The sequence below is a fragment of the Aspergillus eucalypticola genome (genome assembly GCF_003184535.1).
Source record: "Aspergillus eucalypticola CBS 122712 chromosome Unknown BO83scaffold_37, whole genome shotgun sequence".
NCBI classification, from domain to species: domain Eukaryota; kingdom Fungi; phylum Ascomycota; class Eurotiomycetes; order Eurotiales; family Aspergillaceae; genus Aspergillus; species Aspergillus eucalypticola.
The window spans coordinates 250,359-274,651 of NW_020290311.1; the positions used below are offsets into that span (position 1 = coordinate 250,359).

General features: G+C 48.6%; 11 protein-coding genes across 11 annotated transcripts; 4 read left to right on the forward strand and 7 right to left on the reverse strand.

Moving 5' to 3' along the window:
* Positions 1-956: 956 nt before the first annotated feature.
* On the forward strand, positions 957-1,299 carry BO83DRAFT_161104 (uncharacterized protein). Its single transcript, XM_025526320.1, has one exon. The coding sequence runs from the start codon at positions 1,018-1,020 to the stop codon at positions 1,198-1,200; it is 183 nt and encodes a 60-aa protein (XP_025383104.1). The 5' UTR covers positions 957-1,017; the 3' UTR covers positions 1,201-1,299.
* Positions 1,300-3,545: 2,246 nt separating this feature from the next.
* On the forward strand, positions 3,546-5,045 carry dspC (dual specificity phosphatase YVH1; the record flags this gene model as incomplete). The annotated part of the gene is made up of 4 exons (XM_025527969.1): positions 3,546-3,673; positions 3,724-3,945; positions 4,194-4,544; positions 4,607-5,045. 4 exons carry the CDS (start codon positions 3,546-3,548, stop codon positions 5,043-5,045), a joined length of 1,140 nt encoding a protein of 379 aa, XP_025383105.1.
* Positions 5,046-7,417: 2,372 nt separating this feature from the next.
* BO83DRAFT_382757 (uncharacterized protein) lies at positions 7,418-8,178 on the reverse strand. The gene is made up of 2 exons (XM_025532300.1): positions 8,161-8,178; positions 7,418-8,059 (listed from the first exon to the last, which is right to left on the reverse strand). The coding sequence occupies exon 2, from the start codon at positions 7,943-7,945 to the stop codon at positions 7,685-7,687; it is 261 nt and encodes an 86-aa protein (XP_025383106.1). The 5' UTR covers positions 7,946-8,059; positions 8,161-8,178; the 3' UTR covers positions 7,418-7,684.
* An 82-nt stretch (positions 8,179-8,260) lies between these two features.
* Positions 8,261-9,091, reverse strand: BO83DRAFT_324498 (AAA-ATPase Vps4-associated 1 family protein; the record flags this gene model as incomplete). The annotated part of the gene is made up of 4 exons (XM_025527977.1): positions 8,261-8,375; positions 8,431-8,498; positions 8,573-8,854; positions 8,975-9,091. The coding sequence occupies 4 exons, from the start codon at positions 9,089-9,091 to the stop codon at positions 8,261-8,263; spliced, it is 582 nt and encodes a 193-aa protein (XP_025383107.1).
* Positions 9,092-9,533: 442 nt separating this feature from the next.
* Positions 9,534-11,163, reverse strand: BO83DRAFT_441501 (putative acyl-CoA thioester hydrolase; the record flags this gene model as incomplete). Its single annotated transcript, XM_025536342.1, has 5 exons — positions 9,534-10,087; positions 10,142-10,323; positions 10,378-10,674; positions 10,728-10,792; positions 10,855-11,163. 5 exons carry the CDS (start codon positions 11,161-11,163, stop codon positions 9,534-9,536), a joined length of 1,407 nt encoding a protein of 468 aa, XP_025383108.1.
* Positions 11,164-11,977: 814 nt separating this feature from the next.
* On the forward strand, positions 11,978-13,419 carry BO83DRAFT_324321 (L-lactate dehydrogenase; the record flags this gene model as incomplete). The annotated part of the gene is made up of 4 exons (XM_025527974.1): positions 11,978-12,092; positions 12,164-12,215; positions 12,271-13,322; positions 13,373-13,419. The coding sequence occupies 4 exons, from the start codon at positions 11,978-11,980 to the stop codon at positions 13,417-13,419; spliced, it is 1,266 nt and encodes a 421-aa protein (XP_025383109.1).
* A 36-nt stretch (positions 13,420-13,455) lies between these two features.
* BO83DRAFT_161265 (aspartic protease PEPAd) lies at positions 13,456-15,345 on the reverse strand. The gene has a single exon (XM_025526321.1). It carries the CDS (start codon positions 15,117-15,119, stop codon positions 13,677-13,679), a length of 1,443 nt encoding a protein of 480 aa, XP_025383110.1. The 5' UTR covers positions 15,120-15,345; the 3' UTR covers positions 13,456-13,676.
* A 2,235-nt stretch (positions 15,346-17,580) lies between these two features.
* BO83DRAFT_382760 (uncharacterized protein) lies at positions 17,581-18,547 on the reverse strand. The gene is made up of 3 exons (XM_025532301.1): positions 18,449-18,547; positions 18,289-18,377; positions 17,581-18,210 (listed from the first exon to the last, which is right to left on the reverse strand). Exons 2-3 carry the CDS (start codon positions 18,318-18,320, stop codon positions 17,766-17,768), a joined length of 477 nt encoding a protein of 158 aa, XP_025383111.1. The 5' UTR covers positions 18,321-18,377; positions 18,449-18,547; the 3' UTR covers positions 17,581-17,765.
* A 332-nt stretch (positions 18,548-18,879) lies between these two features.
* Positions 18,880-19,607, reverse strand: BO83DRAFT_324280 (uncharacterized protein; the record flags this gene model as incomplete). Its single annotated transcript, XM_025527970.1, has 3 exons — positions 18,880-19,100; positions 19,204-19,276; positions 19,494-19,607. The coding sequence occupies 3 exons, from the start codon at positions 19,605-19,607 to the stop codon at positions 18,880-18,882; spliced, it is 408 nt and encodes a 135-aa protein (XP_025383112.1).
* Positions 19,608-21,033: 1,426 nt separating this feature from the next.
* On the reverse strand, positions 21,034-22,576 carry BO83DRAFT_393443 (uncharacterized protein; the record flags this gene model as incomplete). Its single annotated transcript, XM_025532978.1, has 8 exons — positions 21,034-21,095; positions 21,396-21,690; positions 21,718-21,738; positions 21,839-21,878; positions 21,925-21,989; positions 22,235-22,311; positions 22,335-22,426; positions 22,458-22,576. 8 exons carry the CDS (start codon positions 22,574-22,576, stop codon positions 21,034-21,036), a joined length of 771 nt encoding a protein of 256 aa, XP_025383113.1.
* A 473-nt stretch (positions 22,577-23,049) lies between these two features.
* Positions 23,050-24,277, forward strand: BO83DRAFT_431850 (3'-5'-exodeoxyribonuclease; the record flags this gene model as incomplete). The annotated part of the gene is made up of 5 exons (XM_025535599.1): positions 23,050-23,115; positions 23,192-23,369; positions 23,431-23,921; positions 23,977-24,167; positions 24,229-24,277. The coding sequence occupies 5 exons, from the start codon at positions 23,050-23,052 to the stop codon at positions 24,275-24,277; spliced, it is 975 nt and encodes a 324-aa protein (XP_025383114.1).
* Positions 24,278-24,293: the final 16 nt, after the last annotated feature.

A 24,293-nucleotide genomic window follows, 5' to 3' on the forward strand; every position in this document is an offset into this window, starting at 1 on the left:
TGCGATCCGAGGAACTCCCTGGAAACACTGGCATAAGGGGATGTGTGCAGGAAAAGAAGGGGGGAAGGGCGGGCCATGAATTCTAGGTACTCAATTTTTCAATAATTTCATTTTCAAAGGGCTGAAAATTAAGCGAACAGTGCTTGCTCGTGAAATTCAACATTAGAGGGGTGGGTGGGTGACTATCTATAGCTGATAAGTAGATAACGCTCTACGGTGAAGAATAGCAACAAGTAAGAGACACAATGCCAAATACTTTGTAGTAATAGAGAAAAAGAAGAGAAAAAATACTCCATAAACTGGCCTAGGCAAAAGAGAGACATGAAAATTCTGATCATAACTGCGGAGTAAGCCAAAATGTCTCTTCATTGATCTTGTTTCTGCTCTCCTGTGGATCATCAGTTGATTGTCCCTTCCCTCTCTGATCCAACTTTCCCTGCTCGCTCTTTTGGTTTCTATCTGTCTCTCTCTCAGACTTCCAGCCAGCTGGCCAGCCAGCAAAAGTCGGCCCTCGTCTCGTGTCCAGTCCCATACCAAGTAAAGTAAGTAACCCATAACCCGGACTTAACGGATCGGATGTAACAAGCGAACTTCTATCCGTCCTCCGTCAGTTTGAGGTACCAGGAAAAGGGATCAGGAGTAAACTGTAAAGAATGAATGGTAATTATAATAATAACGAATAAAATAGAATTAATAGGAAGGGGGGATACAGATCTGCGTACAAGGCAACTTTTTGCAAACAATAAACACTCTAGTCTACTATCCGACTCTGGTCTGGCTGTACTTTCACGAAAATGAAAGTTATTTAATTCGTATTGTCAACAAGACAAACTAAACAACCCCCATTTTTGCCACAATCAGCCTGAATTCCTCCTGCGTGGACCATATTTCACGAACCTATTGTGTAAAAATGCAATCAATCATTGCGCAACACCACCACCACACACACACACACACACACACAGCATCATCTGCGGTATTAATGACAATCCACCACTCAATCTCTATGGCCAAGAAATGGGGCTGGGAGGGGGGAGACTCAATAAAACTTCTTTTCCCTCTATAGTTCTAGTATTAGTTTTACTGCTAAACTGCTATAGATACAAATTTTTCTGGGACGAATCTTACACGCCCACCGACAAAACCCAACCGTCGCACAGACTGAACACGCACTCATGCATCCACAGCTTAGTTAATTAGTTAGTTAGTAGTTACCCAGGTGGTTGTAGTGGTGGCAATTCGGGGGAACTACACCGTTTGTGTGTGGTGGCACTTCGGTTTTACCTCACAGGAAGTTACTAGTAGTACTCCGTAACTATTCATCTATCTGGTAAGTAGGTCCTTCAAGAAATTCCAATTATCGGACTTTATTGGCCCGATTTGTGCAGGGCATCAACACCATGGGACAACTAGCATGAGCATACATGGCCAATGAGACCCCCGGTCGCTTGTGTCCTATCCGCCTAGCTACCTACACTACTATACTAATTTAACTCCATGGATTCTTAGTGCAGCAGGGGTGGGACATCAGATAACCATGTCCTTGATAAGTTACTATACTACTCCAAAAAAAAAAAAGTAGGTCAAAAATGCGCTGGTTTGGATGGTTCGTCCGGTGCATTGTCACCCCATACTGTAAGAGGCAGGTATAACAGGTTGAAAAGAAAAAGAAGGATAAGGCAACCCACGCAAGCAAGGAAAAGAATGTAAGAAGGAGTAGTAGCAGTAATAATTGTCCGAGGAGAAAGGTCGGGTTAGGCTTAGCATCTCTCGTACAAAAAAGCGCCGTCAGCCTTAAGCCTTAAGGGGCTGCAGGCTAAATCTCGTGCACAGGCCGTGTCTTGAATTAGTGATCGATAGTTGATAGGTATCATGATAGTTTCCGACCCTGCAAAGCAACCATCACCTACCGCACCTATTTCTGGTCATATCAAATGATTTGCTCGTATTTGGCATGCTTCAGTCAATCCATTTAATTGTAAGGCTGCATATGTGGACTAGAAGCCAAGTCATCAGACAGTCCACAACCCACCCTGCAATATGGTTACCCTGCGGGCTTCTGGGTAAGTATGGGTGGTTGGTTACACTGCCATGATAAGATAGCCCTTGTTTTCCTGCAGGTGGGTAGCAAGTTGTTTCTAAATGCGGTTCATGCTTGCTTCTTCTTGTCCAAGTTTTATCGACTTCTTGATTGGTCACGGGAGACTGAATCAAGCATTATCTACCTAGCAATTACCTCTTGCATGCGCAGTGGACCAAGAAACCTGGTTGTTTCTTGGCCCTGTCAGCGATTAACGCTTGCCTGGGTCGTACCTATGCAGTACCATTCTCGGCGACTGAAACTGGTTGGCAGCCAATAAATGCCAGCAATGGAGTGATTATTGCTGGATGGATGGATGGAACACGTACTCGATACGTACTACAGGTAGGACTCTGCTTTAGCCAGGCAAACCACGTCTCACCGAATATGATACAATCAGGCGCTAGAGGATTCACTCGCCGAACTATACCTGCGCATAGACCATATAATTGGATTGCACACTCTTGACCATGATACCACTAGCATTCATCTCAGCCGGACTATAGTGCAATTTCCATTCCAAACCAGCTCTCGAAGCCTTGGCAGCAAACAAGGCCTAAGCGATGAGCTAGATCGACGACCGGAACCGGCGACTTCTAGCTGCTTGGGTAGGCACTAGACTAGTATTACGAGCACTGGCATCTGAGCCTGACTGACCGAGGACTAACTAACTATCTACCGGGGACTGTTTTGGCCTCCTCGGCTCTGAATGTGACGGATCAAACGACTATTGATTTGGTCGAGATCGTCTCGATAGTTGCAGTAGTACGACAAGGCCTTCCCTGGTTTCCTATCAAAAATTGCCGCTTCAATTAATCAGACTGATACGCCAACGGCGTCAGGCCAATATTGCTCCGGACATATCACGCCCTCTGAGCCAGCGCCCCTTGTGCCACCAGGGGCCTAGATGAGGATCACGCTGGTAGCGGGAGGGACCCGGGGATCCAGGAGCTGGATGCGCTGGCTAATGGGGAGCCAATTGCATGTCACACATCTTGTAGACTTGCGGGATGAATGAGGGGTAATGAAGTGATTAGAGAAACCAAGGGGGCTGTGCAGCGTGTAATTCACTCCTCTAAAAAGAATTATTGCCAATGATCGTATAGAGGAAGAGAGTAATACGCTGGGCCGAGTCCGTGCTACATGCCAAAGCCGGCCGAAGGAATGACCGTTAGTTATGCGGGGTCTGTCTTAATGCCTTAGGTGTCAAATACCTGCTGCTGTTATGTTACCCTTACCCTTGCCCTACACCCTAAGTTTCTTCTTTCACGCCGCCATTGCAGGATTGCCTCCAGCCAATCAGATGCCGCTCCAATTTCTTGGCGCCATATCGAATGTTCAGGTCCGATCTTGGCTATCATTCATGGCCACTCTGCCTCTTATCATCGTCATATTCTTTCGCATCGTCGACCCGATCTAGAGCCATCATTATTTATCTAGATCGCTGTTTCGATAGATTGTCAACATGGCGATGAATCAGATCCCTGGACAGAATATCTATGTTGGAGGGTTGGTTACCTTGTCTCTCACTTTCTGTTACCATACTAAGCCTTCCTTTGGCCCGTCATATGATGGGCCCAGGGTCCAAGAGGGGTTATAGTGCTCTGCTCTCAGGAAGCTTGCTAACACCGAGTTGAACGTAGCATACTGGCACTCAAGAACAAGGCAGCCTTGACTCGAGCAAACATTACACATGTTGTTTCCGTGTTACGCCTCCAACCAGCTGATGATATCTTCGAGTCTTTTCAACACCATTGTATAGAGGTCGACGATGTCGACGATGAGAACTTACTAGAACATTTCCCAGCTGCTGTAAAGTTCATCCAGTCCGGTCTTGATGCCGGCGGAGGAGTGCTTGTACATTGGTTAGTTTAGTCCTCCCTCGTTTATCTGCTCTTAGGATATCTCCACATGTTTCCTTGGTAAGACCTGCTCCCAGGTCTTTACCCAGGACTAGTACCCTACCCCTTCCTATTACTTTAGTCCCTGTGCTTTTATGATGCCTGCTGAAGCCGTGCTTTAACATCACGTGATTCATGGTGTTCACTTGACCTTGTGTAACAAGGATGTTCGATTGCGCTTTTAGAATGACAAGCGTGCTGACTGTTAATAGTGCGATGGGAAAATCCCGATCAGCCACTGTTTGTATCGCGTATCTGCTCAACCGTCAGCCTAGCGCACTGACACCAGAGTCCGCTCTTGACATCATCAGACAGAACCGACCGCTATGTGAGCCAAATCCTGGATTCATGGAGCAGCTCTCCGTCTACCATCAGATGGGGTGTCCAGATGATGTTACCAGCCACCCCCTCTACAGCCGGTGGCTTTACCGCCGCGAGGTGGAGGAGAGTGTAGCATGTGGTCGAGCACCCGAAATGAAGTCCGTGCTGTTTGAAGATGAGCAGCCGCGCCAATCACAGGAGCCTGCGGGTCGTATGACAGAGATCAAATGTCGCAAATGCCGGTTAGTCTTAATTACGATCCTTTTAAAGCTTATCTATGAGCTCCTCCTGATCACATCACCAGGCGTAAGTTGGCGACCACGCAATTCATCATCCCCCATACCACTCAAAAGAACGCCGGAGCAAGCACAGCTGATTGTGCTCATGTCTTCTTGCACCCACTGACATGGATGCGCCCGTCGCTCTTTCCTGGCACCGATGGAGAAACCTCCAGCTCGCCTTATGGAGCGCCGCCAGAAGACGCCCCTTTGTCTGGCCGTCTGACCTGCCCCAACTCGTCCTGCGGAGCCAACATTGGCAAATTTGCCTGGCAAGGTATGCAATGTAGCTGCGGCGAGTGGGTTGTCCCTGCGATTGGCCTTGCAAAGGCCAGAGTGGACATTTCCGAGAGGGTCAACATTACCCGCGGACCAGGCAACTTGCCCGCTGCGATGGGCATTCGTCTGCCGCCTGGAATGCGGACTAATCCCACGGATGAGAGCAACGGACGCGGAAACCTTTAGACTTTGGTAGCGCTACCTAACGTTGACTTCGCCAGGGGTAGATCACGGCGCAGCAAGGCTCCGTCAGAAGTCTAAGCATGCTCGTTGATAGGCTCCCTTAGCCACGTCTCTAAATGACGAACCAGCGGGTTGCAGAGCCAAATTACGTCACGTGGCATTAGAAGCGGCGCCATCTGATTTCAAAGTTTAGGAAAACGATAGTTGAACTGAAAACAGACAAAGATGGTCCGTGAAAAGATGGGCCACGCACGCAAGTGTGGCGTTCAGAGCTTCTGCTATGGTATGCGGAGGCTGGCGGAATAGCCCGAATCCGTACACTATTGGGGGCACAAAAGGAAGGACACAACGCAGCTATGCACAATACAGACTCGGGTCTAGACTAGATTTGGGTATGGTCTGCGCTCGACAGGTTTCAGACCCTGATGCCGATCATCCCGCGACAAGTTGGAACAGAGAGCAAGGTCGAGATAGACATACAGTTTACTACTACCGGTCCAGCAAGCAAGAACCCAGCCAATGAGAGCAAATGCACCACACTAGCTTCAGCTATCCCAACTCAAGCCTCGGCGGCTACAAGCCAGATGATCTTATCAAATCAGTTAGCCTAAAAGGACTGATTGGATTCAGCTCGTGTCGGGTGGGAAAGAAGGAAGGGAATGGGAGGGGGGAAATTGTAGAACTTCTAAGCGCTAGGACCTGTCAGGATCCAGGGCATAACCCCACCGACCCCACGAGGCTGTTTTAAGGCAGCCCCACGGGCCCCAGCTAGCAGCACCCAATCAGGCGGTGACGTAAGACCCGGGATCTGCGAAGCCAGAAGGGCAGATCGGGGAGAAAAATCAGAGTTCTCGGGGCCTGGCACAAGTTCCTGGGCCTCCCCGATGACTAATGATTCCCGGCGCGCGCGACAACTGTAACTTGCCAAGCCTGCTGCTGCTTTTCTGCTCATCCGGGCTAGGTTGGGGAGGGGGGGGGGGAAGAGAAGGGTGGGTAGAACTAGCGAAGGTCTAGGCTGCTTCACTAGCGCCGGCACGGGGGCTGTGCAAACTGCTCTTACGCAACTGGGGCGCGCTAGCCATGGATGAGCTGATCCCGGGCTGGTACAATACCGTATTTTGAAGATTACCTTTCTTTCCGGTATTGTTGTGGTGCAATGGGATTCAGTGTATTTTTCATTTCATCTGTATTAATGCCTTGTATATACCATAGGATGGAGTGGTATAATATAATGAAGTGGCAATCCTGCATTCATCATCATCATCATCATAAGTCCTTACTTACCTGCCTAAACAAGTAGTTTAGTAACTACCAACTACTCCCGGATAATCGGTCTCTCTCTCACCCCATACCACGAGATTCTTACTCTCCCATCTACGAAGTTACTATCAAACACCTCTCAAACACATTCCCCCTCAGCAATATAGCACTATACTCTACTCTAACCTCCTACCCTAATAAAAACAACAGTACTTTTATCTACCACCACTACCTAAAGTATTCTAGTCTCCGCCCTACATGACGTCAATCTCATCTCACGATCATCACAAGTAACATAAATACTATTCAGTAGAGACACAGTATAAGATGTAGTCGTTAATCTTGGCGTTATTTTTACATATACACATCATCATCATTATCATCCCACCAACCAAACCAATCCCATAAAACCAGAACAAATAATAATAAAGAGAGGTACAACGATACGGATAAATCTAACCCGCCCTACAGGGCAAAAAACCACTATTCATTCTATCTATATCGCGGGCTGAAAAATGGGGTTTGGGGGGGGGTCGGGGCGGGGGGACAGCTAGTTAACTAGTTGATTAATTAATTAGGACAGGGAAAACCTAACCGAGTCACTCACCTCACCCCCTTTACTATGGGTGTACTATATTCTGTATATAGCTGAGTGCATTAAGAACATGAGCCAATATTGGCACGGAGAGAAAGAGAGCGAGAGAGAGAGAGAGGGGCTAAGAGTTAGTCCTGGATGATTGGGATTGGGTGATACTAATTTGCACTGCCTCGTTTGGGGATCCACTGCTTTGCATGAGGAGTTTCCCTTTTCTTTCTAACTAACTATCTTTTTTCTTTAGGGGAGTATTATTGCTCTGTAGGGGAGAGTGGTCAGGAGGAAAATGAGGGGTGAGTTATTTATCTGCCTAATATGTGTATTACAGAGTTGTTGATGGGTTAGATGGATGGATACATTGTCTAGTTCTCTAGTATATTGTATGTTGTATTCATCTAATACGTATGCATCACATCGATGCTTAATTTCATCGCTTATGGAGCATAGTGCATGTGACGGGTTTCTGGGCATGGTCCGCGCGTTTTCTATTTCTCTGACATTCTTTCTTTGGGGGGCGCTTATTTTTTGGGTTTGTTGTAGGAGGGAGTCGGTACGATGATTCTTCAATACGAGCAGTACAGTTCGCTTTCTGATTAACACACAACACGGTCATCTGGTTATGTCTTCTGAGTACTACAAGCTCCGATCGGGTTGCTGGATCAGGCTGCAAACCCCTGGTTGTAGCCTTGTAGGATTTGACATCGCGTAAGGCTGTCAGACGCCCTGCGTTCTCGGCTCCGTTAGGCAGGCAGTTCGCTTCTAGAAGCTATGGTACTTCCGGGATCCGTTAAGGCTGTGCAAAGTGTCTCTTAAGGCTTCCGTGTCTTGCCGGAAATGTGAGACAGTATAAGCTGCTTCCGGTGAGCCGCGTAATGATGGCTATTCTAGCGAGGGCGGCCATGAGTCTCTGAGTGACGGATATGTCGGTGGAGAGCTGAGCGATCGTCGCTTGAGCTGGTAGTAGTGTAGTACCTAGGCAGAGCACTGAAGCTGGTGTAGCAGATGTAAGAACAGTCTCGGCATTGAAGTATTGACTTGGTCGTGACATGTGGCGTGTCGCCTTGCAAAGCGCGGTGACAGTGTCTCACGCTCGAGCAGATGTACTCGCGTCGCGAGCCCGTATCCGATACACCGACTGTCCAGCAACTGCTGATGTCTGACTCTGGACTCCTCATCAGCCAGACAATCATCAGGCGATCATATCCAACAAGCTCGATACAATCACAGTGAGCACCGAAGGATCCAGCCACAAGCTAGACATACCAGGCGACCCAGAAAGTGAACTGTAGGCGCCCGTCCACGTCGTCAGCAGTCCAGCATCCATCCACAAGAACCTCATCATCCTGCAGCTCCAGACTCAAGCTTACAGCCCCCCAGTCGGGACAGACGGGAACAGAGAAGGATCCTGCAAACGCTGACGATTCCTTCTAGCCATCTCAGCATTGCGCATCCTGTCGATACGCATCTGGTAGAAGTTCCTACATGGATTAGCAATGATCACACATAACCTCATACAAGAGCAGAGAGAAATACTTATGCAACGCAAATACCCTCGGCGAGTCATCCGACGAAGTGGTCGATGATTTCTTGATACTCTCAATCTATATTGTGTTAGCAATTACAGTTAAAGACAAACAAGAACATAGAAGATAGAGATATGAAGAGAAGAACGAACCTTGTCATCCCGTTCCTTTTGCATTTTCTTATCCTCCTCATCCCCCTTCTTCGTAGCAGACTTATCATCTTTATCTTTATCATCTTCCTTCTTGTCGTCCTTCTCTTTCTCAGCATCCTTTTTCTTCTTCCGCTGCTGCTTCTCCTCATACTCCTTCTTCACCCTCTCAATTTCCCTCGCCATAGCCTCTTCTTTGGCTTTGGCGGCTGCCGCTTCTGTATCGACAATAGGAGAACAGAAGTGGCGGTCTTGGAGGTGAGAGGGGCAGACGTAGAAGAAGTCCTGATGCATACTTAGCCGGTGTCCAGACAAGAAAACTCATTGTATCAAGTAGTAAACTATGATCATATATCTCAAAAAGGGAAACATGGAGATTGGAGGGGAGTGAAAGGGGCCCCATACCCGATTATCAGGCGTGATTAATACACTACTCGATGGCTTGTAGCAAATGTAACATGCTTTGGCGGCTGTATCTGCTACTCGGCGCAGATGCCAGATGTTTTGGAGGGACATTGACATGGTGTCTATTCTATGTATAGTTGGGTTTGGGAGTGTTTGTTGAGGAAGTAGTGAGGGATTGTTGACAAGATCGAATATTGTTGTGTTTTGGTTTGGTTTGGTTTGGCGGGGAATTGATCGATGATGTCATGTGACATGGGTATAGGCTGAATACTAATAGATGGACATTGGTTCAATATAGACGATACTGTTGTGTAGCAGGGTTGTAGCTGAAATATATTGTTGTAATATAGTAGTTATATTGACACACAAGTATAGGATGTCTGAATACGTAAAGGATCACATCGAACATTAGTGTTGACCGGAATATGTTGACATGACAACTTATATATCTCTACTATGATACAGAACGAACCAACTGCAAAACAACTGAAAGTCTACACTATCCACCCAAACTCCATAGTAGTAGTAGTAGTAGTAGTAGTAGTAGTAGTAGTAGTATCTACTCCGTAACACTATCCTTCAATCCTCTCAACGCACTCGGCTCCTTCGACCCATGCAACATAGCCGCCGCATTCTCCGACCGTCTCCTAGCATCTGTCCAGATCATAAACTCATTATAACTCTTGGGCATGACCTGCACATCCTTCTCCACGAGGAAGGTATAATTAAACATGCCCGTGGGCTTCTTAGTTCCATGCTCCACATCTCTCACCTTCGTGTCCACCCGCACCCGCACCTTCGTGTACTTGCTCTCCACGCCCTCGCGTTCCAGCGGCTCCGTGTACGCCACCGTGGCGCGCAGATACAGCACGCTGCCCACAGGCACAGAGTTCTCGAACGTGCTAGGGTCCAGGGAGATGAAGTTGGGGCGAGAATGCGAGAAGGACGCGGCGCAGCAGAAGGCAAGCTCAAAGGTCTGTTTGAGAAGGAAGCCACCGAAGATCATGAAGTTGTGGCGGTTGCGGTCTTGGGGTTGCATGATCATGGCGGATTTGAGCACGGTGTCGCTCATGAAGACGTTGTTGGAGGGCCGTTGGGCGGGGTTTTCGGGGTCTGTTGTTCGGTTATTGATGAGTTATATCTTGGATTGGTGGGAAGGACACTTACTGAGGTAGGACATCTCCTTTGTCCACATGGAGTGAATGAGGTTACTTTCTTCCGCATCGGGGGCTGTCTCGAGAAGACTCTTGGATCGTAGTGCTTTCTTAGCTTGGTAGTTCTCTTCGCCTTGCTTGAAGAGGAGACGCTCTTCGGCTGTTTCGACCACTAGGGGGGCGATGTTGACGGGCCTGGGGGGAGAACATCAGCATGTAGATGTAGAAGGTAGGGTGGCATAGGTTTACTTCTTCGTCGCAGGATCCAACGACACCATCGTAAACGCACAGGTGATGAGCACATCTTCCGGCTCAACCTCCTTTCCCGGAGCAGGAGCCTTGGCCACCTGAATGGAGATCTCCATACTAGAGCGACCCGTCGCATATGTGACCTGACCGCTGAGTTCGAGGTCACAGATCTCCATCAGCGGATGCTCAATGGTAATGCGATCCACGGCCGCCGTGACCGTAGTGACCGAGTCACCAGCATGTCTGTAGGCAATGACACCCGCCAGCGCATCGAGGTCCATAAGCAGGGACCCCAATCTGCAGCCATCAGTAAATCATCGCCGCCAAAAACAGATATCAGAGGCACTCACCTGATATGTCCCGAAGCATTAAGATACGTATCAAGCAGCCACTTATCCTGAGCCAGAGGCAGAACCTAGACTCAAACACATCAATCAGCTAAATCCACACCCCTCAAAGGCCAGCAAGTGCACCTACGGCGCTATAATAACTATCCGACATCTTCTTCGGCGTCAGATCAGGTTTCGCCGAGGGCGCAGCAGCAGCCCCCTGACTAGACTTTGCAGTCTCGCGGCTTTTCGTGAGTGCTTCAATCCAAGGAGTCTTGACTCTCATAGGCATCCAGGTAGGTCGGAATGCGGCATTGTGTTGACTGGGGTGAAAGTCGCGGGCTGAGAGCAGAGATCGGTGTGCAGGTGAGCGGACACTGCTACTTAAGCTGGTCGGGGTGTTGGTAAGACATTTGGAGCGCGACGCGGCGGAGCGTCTTGTACTTAAGCCGAACATGGTGAATCCAGTTCTCTTCTGTCTATCCGAATGAATAGATTTCAGGATATAGTGTACAGTTGCAAAAGTGAAAGAAGAGACAAGTATGGATCAAAGATGATGTGTCGAACACGAAGATGAACTTTCGGCTTCGGTAGTTGAAGCGGATCTCCCGACGGCTGTTCCGGCTCCGGCTTCAATGGCCGGAGCAAGTCGGTAACGCGAGAAAGTATATTTCCCTGAACTGACATGTCGGGTTCGGTATGGAATAAGTAAGCCATTGAGTTATATTTACATGTTAAACATATGAACTGGAGGTAGGGTGATTCTTCATCCCCGTGAAAAGATATAAGGGTGAAATGAAGTAGAAAATGAATCGTGATGATCCCGACTACTGTGCAATGACATCATCGCCGCTGCTCTCCTCCGATATCGACCATCTCATGCACTAAAAGGGGCCATTAACAGGAGCAACTATGCACCCCCGTGAAGAGGGAGCTACTCTGTACCTGAGCTCCGGTGTGACCAAGAGAGGGACCGCGAGTCAGGCAGAAGTTGATCTTCAGGCCAGTTTGCTGGGTGGCCTCAGGAACCAACTTGGTTTCTCTCGCCCGAGAGCTGCGTCAAGGTGAAGTCATTCCAAGTATAAATTGGTTCTTTTTACTTTGTATGTATGTTGTGGTTTTCTTTTTTCGTAGTATCTCATTGTAAAATATCTTTTGCATATTTTTGCAATTCGTCTTATATCAGAATAGAATCTCCATATAGATAACATCTGTCTATACTTGATTTGTCTGTATACAACTGCAAGAAACATTGTTTCTGTACTGCAACCATGAGTGACCCAACCAACCCCAACATTGAGAAGCGAACAACCCCCCAATGGGCTCTGTATCAGCGTGAGAATTTCTGGAAAGTAAACGATGGCCAAACAGTACCATTCAACACAGGTACACAACACTTCCACATCCCTACTCCATCCCACCTTGCTTGCTCGCTGACAAGACTATCTGTGCAACAGACCCCAGAAAGCTCGAAGAGGAGGCGCACAAGAAGCTAAGCCAAGGGGGCTGGTATGCACCTAACCCCCCTCCAATAGACAAAAACCCGACCCATTAACCCATCCAGGTTCTATGCCTCCTCCAACGCAGGCATGTCCAACACCCACCTCGCCAACCGGCAAGCCTTCTTCCGTCATCGGATCATCCCCAACCAACTAGTGGACACCAACCAGCGAGACACCACCACCGAGATCTTCGGCCACAAAGTATCCGCCCCAATCGGCTTCGCACCCATCGGGATCAACAAGATCTACCACCCATCCGCCGAGCTCGCAGTAGCCAAAGTGGCCGGCGAACTCAACCTCCCCTACTGTCTTTCCACAGCAGGGAGCACTCCCATCGAGAAAGTCGGCGAAGCCAACGGCCAAGGCAGCCCCCGTTTCTTCCAGCTATACATGCCACATGATGACGAGCTGACCTTGTCCCTGCTCAACCGGGCCTGGAAGTCCGGATTCGATGCGCTGATTCTCACAACTGATACCTGGCAATTGGGCTGGCGGCATGACGACGTCGCCAACTCCAATTATGCCTTTTACCGCGGCATCGGGGCGGACCTTGGCTTGACGGATCCGGTGTTCCAGAAACGGTGTCGCGAGGCGGGCATTGACCCGGAAAAGGATGTGGTGGCTGCGTCGGCCAAGTGGATTGATTCCGTTTGGCATGGGCGTGCTTGGTCGTGGGAGAAGATCCCCTGGTTGATCGAACAGTGGAAGAAGATTTCTGGGGGTCGGCCGTTCGCTATCAAGGGGATCCAGTCTGTAGCGGATGCGAAGAAGTGCGTTGAGTATGGGGTTGATGGTATTGTGGTGAGCAATCATGCAGGTAGACAGGTGGACGGTGCCATTGCCAGTCTTGATGCGTTGGAGAATATCGCCAATGCGGTCGGTGATCAGATTTACATCATGTTTGATTCTGGTGTTCGTGGAGGCAGTGATGTCGCTAAGGCGCTGGCTCTGGGAGCTCGCTTTGTTTTCGTCGGCCGGCTCTGGATCTGGGGCCTCAGTATTATGGGTGAGGAGGGTGTTCGTCATGTGATGAAGTCGCTGTTGGCTGATTTCGATATCTTGATGGCTGTTGGAGGATACAACAGCGTTAAGGACTTTGATAAGTCCATACTAGGTAAGGTGATCAGGATGATTTCTTGGGATGAAAGCTAATTGTCATGTCAGAATCGTACCCGAAGTCATACACACTCATCCCGGACAAGGTTCTTTAAAATTCCCGATAGTGGATGGCGGATGCAATGTTTTATACCATTTCGATTAGATAGGGGTTATCGCGAGCAAGCACTGGTGAAGTAAGAATGAAAGTTGATTGATTAGAGAAGGACTTCGAATGTAAGATAATATGATCCGCACGCCGTCCAGGCTCTAAGAAAATATGCAGATAGAAATCAGCAGCAGTTGTAAATGATGCACACGTTGCCTGAGCTTCAGACGCCGAGTGGACGCGAAAGCCTTTCCCCAAAGCTGATTACAGCCAAAGCATGAGAGAAGCAATCGCCAAAGCAGAGAAGAAATACTGAGGAGCGGGCATGGCCATTCCACTTCCCGATTCAGCATCAGAAGAACTACTGGAGCTAGCAGAGCTCGTTGTAGTCGTTGAGCTGCCCGTTGTAGTGGATCCCGAGGTACTGCTTGTTCCAGAGCTCGTAGAGTTCGACGTAGAGCTGCTGTTCGAGGATCTCTCTGCAAATCCGACCCGTAACTCATCGTAGTCAAACACGGCATACACATTCTTGAGGAAGGTGTCGCCCAGGAGCCAAATGTCATCACCGAATAGGTCATAGCTGATAATGTTCGAAACGCATCCAGAACCTGAAGTTGCTCCCACGTAGTCCTTTGGCGAGATGGTGTAATTCACACCGGAGAATTGCACTTGTAGCTTAGCAGTCGTGTTGCACGGAATAATGTGGTAGCTCCCAGAAGAAGTGGCGTCGGGAATCAGACTGTGCAGCGTCTTCGAGTCGCTCGAAGGAAGCATAGCGTAAGACGTGCCGGTATCGATGATGGCAGACTTGTTGGAGAAATCGCATGAAGTGCCGCTAACATATACATCGTCCACAGGAATTCGCCAATAGCTGTCCGATCCGACGGTGTCGGTGTAGGTGATATCGCCAGTGTACTTGTCCTTGTCAGTAGTGCCAAAGCTGACGGTACCGTCCTTGGCCGGGCTACGCGAAAGGGCAAATCCGACAATGTTCGACTTGAAGACGTTAGTTTCTGCAACAGCATCCATGAAGGTTGGGTTGTTGTAGGAACTATCATTAGTCCGACCGAGACCGAGAATGCCGTCCATAGGGTACGACTCGAAGTTATCCGATGCGTTGGAAGCAAGCCCGAAAGTCATTTGTACAGTTACATTCGCAATCGTGAGCTTGTCTTTGCCGAGCAAGCCGCTGACAGACCCGGTTCCGTAGCCCACACTCCACTCTTCAGATGTCATTTCAAGGGTCGAGGAATCGTCCGATCCGAAGGTGTTATGCATCGTGCAGGGTGTGGACGTGCAGTTGGTACCGAAAACCCAAGTATCAGAGCCTCCTGTGTCGAGCAACATGTACATAGATTTCTCATCGGTTCCAATATTGACAACAGAGATGTATGAGATGTCGCTACCATCTTGATCGAGAGCGGCGGTGTTGGACCAGGAGGGAGTTTCGGCTACCACAATCTTGAAATCATTGTCACGGCGAACGGGAACCCTTTTGATGTTCAGCGACAGGGACTCATCGCTGGAGGAAGAAGTGGAGCCGTCTGTCAGAGCATCGCTCGGTTTTGGCACGGGCAGAAAACGGCGAGATAATGAATCACGAGTTGAAATGTCATCCGACGTATCAAGTTCGATGGTGTATGGAATGAAAGCCGTGGCACTGGCGCAAAGATATGCTGCTGTAACGAGACGCTGTGGGAGATGCATACTTTAGAACAATCAAGAAACAGATGCAAGCGAGGAATGTATCGCAATTGTCTGACGCAGACGATGAGGTGCCGGATGCTCCTATTTCAGCCAAATCAGGTGATACAAATGTATGATGATAGAGTAGAATTTGGTTTTAGACAGATTGAGAGTAAAATTTCATAGATGGAGTCAATGGCAGAATGACACAATCAAAGACAATGCTCTAGAAATATCAACGATAGATTGCTAGTGAAAAAGACACAAGTCAAGATTGAAGAAATGATCGAAAGATAAGGTGCTAAAAAACGAATGCTTAACAAAGAGAGTGAATAGGAAGAAACGAGGCGAGTAAAAAAAAGAAGTAATCAGAAAAGGTTATTTGTAAATGTCGAGACAAAGAAGAAAATCAAGAGAATGAACACGGAAATGAAGGAAGAAGGAAAAAAGAAATAGCACGTAAGTGCTGTTCATGCAGTTAAGAATCAAGATGCAGCCTCCAGGAGAATTCACACTCAGGCACAGAATGATTATGCTTACATCGTGGGGAGACCCAAAGCCAAACGGCCCACTCGGCAGGTTTTCGCGGCGCAACGGACGCCTGCGACTGGCTGCTGCCAATGATCCAGGCCTCGATCTACAGGCCCTTTTTTGGCGGCGGTGGAGCCCAGGCAAGACCGATCATGTTTTTCCCCTGAGCACAAGTTGTGAGAAACGTACAGGCAGAAATGAGTCCGTGAAACATCATTTTTCCATTCTTAGTATCATACCCTCCTACTATCGGCTTTTAGCAGGGATAGATTAGATATCCGGTACCCTTGGCGGAGAATACCGTACATATATAGCACAGACTACCTACCTACCTAAAAGAGTTCAAAGACATTCCCTAAAGGATAGTAATTTCGCCAGCTAATCTAAAAAAAAAAAAGCTCTCCTTAATATCCAAATTGACAACGAAGAAGGGTCCGTTCATTTCGCATCTTACCTAAGAGGGGTTGGCCACCTAGTTATGTGCGGTGTCCAGAACATGCACCAACCATTGCGATGACGACTCCTGCGCCACTGAGGGGGCATCGAACTCGACGGACTCTCATCATCAGCCCCCTCCAACTGTAGCTTGGCATTTTAGTGGATCCGTAGGGCGTCGCATTGCAGCTGCAATAAGCCAACGACCGTCGAGATTGACCCCGTAGTCAGTTGGCTGGGAGCGAACAACGAATATTGGTAAATCGGTAGCAGGTCTTCTAAACTATTCCAGGCACCTAAATTGCGAGATGACGAGGACCGGTAAAGCTTGGTATATGTCCAGACATCCATCGCTTCTCCCAGTAGGACCTTTTGAAGGGGAAATATCACGGAGGTGTTCGTGGGCTGATACATCTGAGACACTACCGTCATCGAACGACTAATATAAAGAATGCTGGTGCATAATGCCGGAGTTCTGCAATGCCGGGGCTCCGTGCTCGCTGTTCGTTTAAGTTGACAGCCACACCACCCATGGATTCCATCACCGCGAAGGTCGGTAGACGATCGACCCCACAAATGCGATCCAAGGAATGAGAGACGATAGCATATTCATTATCGGCCAACGTTCTCAGTAGCAAGTACAAAGAATGGCAAGAAGAAGAAAAGTAAAAGGCGGGGGTGGGTGTTCGAGGAAAAGCAAAGAGGTTCCCACTTTCCAGCGAGACTAAACATGAAACAACTCAGCATAGCCGAGGCAGCCACTGTGGCCGGGCTAGACCAGTCTCAGCTCTGTCAATTACAACAGTGAAATGAAAGCATCCATAAGAGGCTTAGCAGTCAATATTTGTGCTGAAGAACTAATCCCGAAATTAACATAATGAAGATTAATGTCCCTTGCATTATGCACTCTAAAAGGTACAAGTCTCGAAACAACAGCAGCAGCGGGTTTGTCCGAATCTAAAACCGTTTCCGGACATCTCCCCTGACAAACCCGCCGCACCCGAAAGTCAGGAACAATAACCACCCAGACATGCATACGAGGAGAGAGGATCAAAAAGTACAGTGAGAGCCTCACAACTTCAATATGCGGTATTTATTACATTTTATCATGATGTAAGACCTCAATGGCCTAACAAAATGCCTTGAGTAAATTCACATGAGCCACTCCCAACGGCTTGAGGTCGGAACATATCGGGGGACAATCCATCAGCCCACGACGGTTTTACTGATTGACTTTACCCATTTCCGGGTCCCCGGGAACGGCTTTTACCTAGGCTAGATCGGAGTGATGATAATTTTCCCCTGCTCCGATCTGATAAGCCTTATTTCCCCGGCGTGCACAAGGTGCGCCCTAGCATGCATGGTCCGAATCGTACCTAGGTTAAGCCGCTCAACCGGATGAGCTGACTGATCGTGCTTTACCGGATGGTCCACTTCTTCATTAATCCGGGGCATGTGTCGTGTGCTATTACCGGTCTATACCAGGTGGGTTACATGAGGACTTGCTCTTACGGACAGACTGTAGTGTGTATTCATGGAAGAACCAGAATGGATTTGATAGGATCCTTAGACAGAGAACCATAACTATGTTTCAATCCCGAAAGACATTGGCAAAAGGACAGCAATAAGGGCCCTTGAAAGAGTAACCATCACACATCGCTAGAAACGAGACAGAAGATATAATCAAACATGAAAGCAGCATCAATGTTTCTGAGCTTGCTGCTGTTTGGAACCTAAAAGATCTTCCAAGAAACCACTCCACAGTTCCCGGACGACACCTGGTTCGGAGGTACCGTTCTGTTGCTTCTTCAGCTCCTCGCCGAATCTGGACTTCCCAACCGTCTCGGTTAGGGAGAAGGGATCAATGTCCACGGAGTGGTTGTCAACAACCTCGGTCATGGGACTTGCGGAGATGTCACCAGCACCCCCGGACACGGTATAAACCTGGGGCCTCATGGGGGCCTCTTGCGACTGGGTCGGGTCATAGTGGGTATAGATGTCGGAAAGGATCGGGATTTGCGGATCGGCACGAGCAGCAGGTGCATCGATCTCTGCCATAGAAGGCATGTAAGCGAAGTCAACGGTAGATGAGTCACCGACGGCCTTGCTAGAACGGGAAGTGTTGAATTGGCGGCCATGGTTCTTTCTGTGTTGAGCAAGAATGTTAGTTCCGAACTGGCTTTACCCGAGGTAACGGGCTGTCATGATGATCAGATCTACATACTCAGCGCTAGAGCTGCCGTTGATCCTCTTCATAGCGATGCTGAAGGCACGGGATTGAAGGAAATCATGGTTGGAGAGACGTTCGACAAGCTAAGCGACGCAGATAATGGTTAGCCATAACTGTGGTTTGACCAGGAGTGTAGATGTCATAGATAGCATACCTCAGACTGGGAGCCACTAGATCTCAAGGACCGCTTCACACATTCAGTCTTCAGATCAGCCAAAGTGCGACTGGCATACAGGGAAGCCCTGTCCGAGACATTGGCGGGTTGTGCAGACTGGGCGCCGGTGATGTGCAAGCCCCGACGGATGGATGGGGTGGTAGAGTGCTGCTGAGAGAGCACGCGGAGAGCGCGCAAAGAACTGGAACGAGGAGCTGCCATTGGAAATGTGATGGGAGGTAGAATGAGGAAAAGTTGAGCTCTTTGATATGTGCGGGTTTGGTTGAGGGGAACAAATATAATGGTCTGGGCAAATAGTTGAGCTCAAGAATGTAGAGCTAAGTATTTGATAGGGAGGAGTCAACAATTCAAGCAAGTACTGTAGATGGAAGTGACCGGCTATGTACAGCGGAGGGGGAGTCGAAGGGAGTTTAGGCACCAGAGATAAAGTATTGGAATGTGAGAGAGAAGGAGAAGGAAGAAAGAAAGAAGCAAGACGGGGGAAGCAGGCCGTACTTGAAGGACAGAAGCACAGGCGGACAGGCGTTGCTTTGCAGGAACCAGTTGGGGGAGTGATGAGCAAGCGACCTTGCCTTATCCACACGCTCCCTGCTGGGGTGGACACTCACTGGGGCCGGCGGTCTGGCCAAGTCTGCCGGCTGTTAATAGTAGAATGGAACCACTTGGTCCCGACCGAATAGATCGATCGATATGATCCTCCAACACCCCCAAACAGGTAATTCTGCCCTCCGGACACTTCCTCTGATCGGCTTTTGTCTGGAAAATGATCGCCTGATTATTTGTTTTCCATGAGTTGGCCATCCCCCCCTATTATCCGGTTTCATTACGAATCTGAGTCGAACAGAAAATCATCTCGTCCAAGGTAAAATAAATGGAAATGATAGTCATTTTGCTCGTGAGGGGTAGAAAGATGTGTCAACCACGGTAACAGGTACGAATGACCCGTCCCCCCAGCTCTCCCAGATCATGATATCCACCATTTGATTCAGGCTGTCTGCAGCCCATACAGAGAGGTTACTTTCACCATCTGGTGCCAATACGGATGGGCTGGGACTCCCCAATCGCAGCCTGCATAATCACCGGCGCCATCATGCAGACTGGTGGTCGGAGCAGCCAATGAACTGAACATTACGGACATTTCTATTACTACTCGGTACACCGGAGTCGCTGGTCAGTCGCTGATCGAGGGGCATTGGAAACACGCATTGGCCTGGCACTGTCTGGGATATGCCGTTCCTCGAATAGCAGATAGATTAGCTTCCCCTCATCGCAGTCGCATTATCCTTCCCCTCCTCTGCAGCAGCGGTACATCATCCATGAAGGTGCGCCGTGAATATATCATCGAGCATTATTATCTAGCGCGATGCGCGAGAGGGGCAGGAGATGATCCCTTCTTTTCTTGAAGGGCTCTACATATCTGTCGTGGTATTTCTTCTTCCATGCCTGCTAGACTGATAGTAGTCTCCCGCTCATCACTGGCAATCGGAGTTGGTGAAACTCTGCGACTGTTCCGTATTACATCAACCACTTTTGAGTTTATTCCACCATCCGGACAGAGTTTCCCACTTTAAAACCTGAAGATAGTCTTCATTTTTCCCTCATCAACCAGACACTCGTGATCTAATCCTGTGCAAGAGAGTGTTATGACAGGAACAACAACTCAAAACGTAAGCTGTTGCTCTGTACGTGGTTTCCTATAGCAGTAGTCCATCCACCTGCGGCGACACCTTCTATCTCCGTCCGTCACAACCTGCTGGAGCTCGGCGGCCGTGACGCAATGAAGAAACAACCAACGACATTCGAGAAGCTTACTAGCGCCAACGGGATTAAACCAGCCAATACCGTACTTTACTATGCCTTTTACCGAGAGGGATGCGTGTACAGACCCAACAACCGACCCTCATTCAACCTGCCAGGTAGGCCGATCTTGAATCGGGTGATTCTAAGTGGAAACTATGATTGGCAGGATGGATGGGATGATGGATGCTTACTTCCCAGAGGTGTACTGTGTAGCATGATGCGACGCCTCAAGGCTGGAGATGACTGGCTCGGGGAGTGCCTACTCCCCTCAACAGTTGAGGAGCGGTGAAGTGGAGACGGACGGGATGGGGCACGTGAGGTCGATCTGGCTTGCCCGGCAGCTTCCCCGTGGATCCTTCCCCGACTAAAATTAAGGTACTCTGATTTACGCCGTAGTCCCCATACCCTACGGAGTCCCCTTTCACCTCCTCCAGCCCTTCCGCAATGAGATACTCTGATATACGCCGTAGTCTACATCCTCTACGGGGTTACTCTTCCCCCATCTCATTTCAGCCCCTGATCCTGCTCGAACTCAACAAACGCAGACTCAGCCACCATGACTTGTGTTGGTGCTTGCAACGGCAAAAGTAAAATTCTGGGAGTCGTTTCGGTGACTCCCGTATCCTCCGCAGGATTCCGGCGATTCCCTCCATCTTCCATTCTGTTTCTTGCCCGTCTGAATGTCGTACATCATGCATCAACTGATGAGGTCCTTCTATGGCCTTTCCTTTTTTGGATTCCGGAGAAGCACATTTCAAACTTGACTAGATACACGTTAATAAGTGCTTATCAGCTTCTACCCGTTTGCTGGTTGCATCAGACCCAGCTAAGCCATGTAGTCATCGGAGTTAGAACGTGCAGGTACGATAATCAACTGAAAAATATGACCTCTCCACTACGACTTGGCTGTCGCGGCTTGGAGCTTTGATCTAAGTATGGCAGGGATTCCAAGAAATCAAGGCTTCAGCCAGCCCCGCATTAGTCTGTTTTAATATGCATTTGCATTGATAACCCCTCCAAGCATGTGAATCGTTTCCATCGTCTCTTACAGGGTCCCCAACGCGGTATCTACCTTGCGGATCCTACGACCCTCCCTGCCCAGGCATACACATTTTTAGTTACTTACCTACCTTATTCGTCCAACGGTATATACATCCCTTGCATTCATAGCATAGCTTGGACCCGTTAGGTAAATGGCTCTTCTTGATAGCTGAAAAAGCACGCCATCTTCTGGATCCACGCAAGTGTCGTCCGGCCACTTCCACGTATCCGAAGTTCATATCTCTTAAGTAGCGCTGACTATCTATGAACTCACGGTTGGATATACCGATCGATGTGACATTCTGGTTGCTATCTAGCATGCCCCTCCTTATCCAGGGACTGACACGACGAGTGCTATCAATGAAGCATGAACCATGCGACTAGTCGACTGTCTATGACTAGCTTACCTTGCGCATGCCACTGAAAGCCTGTTCCGACGAGTAGTGACCGTTTTACGATCTATTCTTATGTATTTCGGAGAATATTGATTCTACGTGTATACTCGGACTACGAGATACCTCGACATACCATCACCTTGAAAGAAACACAGGCGTCAGTTGGTATAGTACTATATAGCGGATAGCACCGTTCATATTGTCAATTTACCCACATACCTTCTATCTTTAACTCTGGAACGCACCTCCAGGGCATTCAAGCCCAAAACACGGCAAATACATGCCTAACCTACACAGCTGTATACCGCAAGGCTACACAGTCGTAAAGTTCATCAACCACATGGCCCAAATAAACTTCACAGAACAAAAGCATCATGCAACTTCCTACCGAAATGTAAGCCACGAGTCACAAACATAACCTTCATCGCACGACGCACCAACAAGCACACACGACGGGTCCAGCATCCAAACTAACCTACTAAAAGCTTGGGTTACTTCCTTATCTCCTATCTGCCTATCCACTACCCACCGGGGAAACCAGACCCTTCTCCGACGGTGGGGCCGGCCATCCATAACTAGTTACATAACTATTCTGAATAATACACCCTGACATAATCAATTCAACTCACAGCCACAGCCACACAAATTCGATTGATCGATGACTGTGGCTGTTTCCCAAGCCATAATCATCCCCAGAATTTCAGGCACCGCAACCGCATTCCTGTGAGTCAGTCAGGCATTGGTACTTTTACCTATCTAGCTTACTATTATTCTTTTTTATCCATTTTGTCCCACTTTTTGCTCTTTCTTGCCCCTCCCCCTCATTCGCCCTTGTGAGGCTGGGTGTGTTTCCATCATCTAGGAGGGACATTTTTTTTTTAATTCTCTCCCAACTAAAACGCATACTGATGCAACGGGCTACTACTGGTGTAGGGTATCTTGTGAAACAATTTGGTACTACTGCTACTACTATCAATAGTAAAAACCTAAGGGGTTGTTGTTGTCGTCGCTCTAGATCACTACTACTAGGTATGTTGCGGAGATCCCAGGCTATATAGGTTCTGTGGGGGCGGGGTGTTTCCTCTCCTGCTTTTTATTCTCGCGACTTGTGGAGGGTACTAGTGGGACAAGAATGGCTGTGACTGACTCATTTGCTTTCTTTTTGAAGATTTAGTGTCTTTGGATTCTGGTATTAGTACTGGTACTATTACTAGATTTGCTGGGGTGGCATTGCATCGTCAGCGTGCTTCTTATTCTTCTTGTTCTATATTAGGCAAAAGAAGCTTTTCTACTACTACTTCACTTCATTATAGTCAGGGATACCTGGCTAAGAGTGCGGTCAAGATGGGTGATTCTGAGGCTGTTCCTACTGCTACTGCTACTACTAGTAAACCTATCAGATATGTTGATGTAGGTAGACATTCACTGCACTGCCCCTTGAAACCCTCGCCGTTCGTTGCCATAGTAGCTAATGCAGAGACTCTAGATTGGAATCAACCTGAGTGATCCCGTATTCTCGGGTAGTTACCATGGCAAACAGGTTCACGACAGTGACTTGGACGACATTGTACAACGTGCAAAGGACATCGGGTGCCAGAAGTTCATGGTGACTGGCTCCGATCTGGAGGAGTCTCGGCGCGCACTCCAACTTGCACATGACTACCGTACGTTTGTTATCCCCCGCTCAATTAGCAGTGATTCCGTCTGACTTTACCTCCCTTGTAGCTGGATTTTGCTATGCAACAGTTGGTGTCCACCCTTGTCAGGCGAAGATGTTCGACGAGTATCCTGGTGGACCTTCCAAAATGCTCGAAGAGCTCCGGACGCTCGCATTGCAGTCGAAGGAGAATGGACAGGCTGTCGCCTTCGGTGAAATTGGCCTGGATTATGATCGCTTGTTTTTGAGTGCGAAAGAACCTCAGCTGAAGTACTTTGAAGCCCAGTTGGATCTGGCTGTGGAGATTCAACTCCCTCTTTTCCTTCATTCTCGCGCTGCTAGTGAGGATTTTGAGAAATTGTTGGGGCCGCGACTTGCCAAGCTCCCGAAGAGAGGACTTGTGCATAGTTTTACAGGGACTCTGGAAGAGATGGAGCGGATGGTTGCTCTTGGGCTTGACATCGGCGTGAACGGTTGCAGTCTGAAGACAGAGGAGAATCTCGAGGTGGTGAAGGCTATCCCGCTAGAGAGACTCCAGATTGAAACAGATGGCCCTTGGGTATGCCTCACCTTCCTGTCATTTCATTCGTATCTTTACTGACTTTGACCTATAGTGCGAAATTCGTCCTTCCCATGCCTCGTCTAAATACCTCAAGGGTGCGCCGGAGTTGCCAAAGGCTGTCAAGAAGGAGAAGTGGCAGAAGGGTCTCATGGTCAAGGGTCGCAATGAGCCTGCCGCGATAGCCCATGTCGCCTACGTCATCGCCCAGATCAAGGGGATAACGGTGGAAGAAGTCTGCGAAGCGTGAGTTTCTCCTCATTCCACGGCAATAGCCTGAATATGTCGCTAAATTATCTCATTCTAGTGCTTGGAATAACTCGATCAAAATGTTTGGGCTTGGGGAAGATGCATGATTATAATGCTGCATCT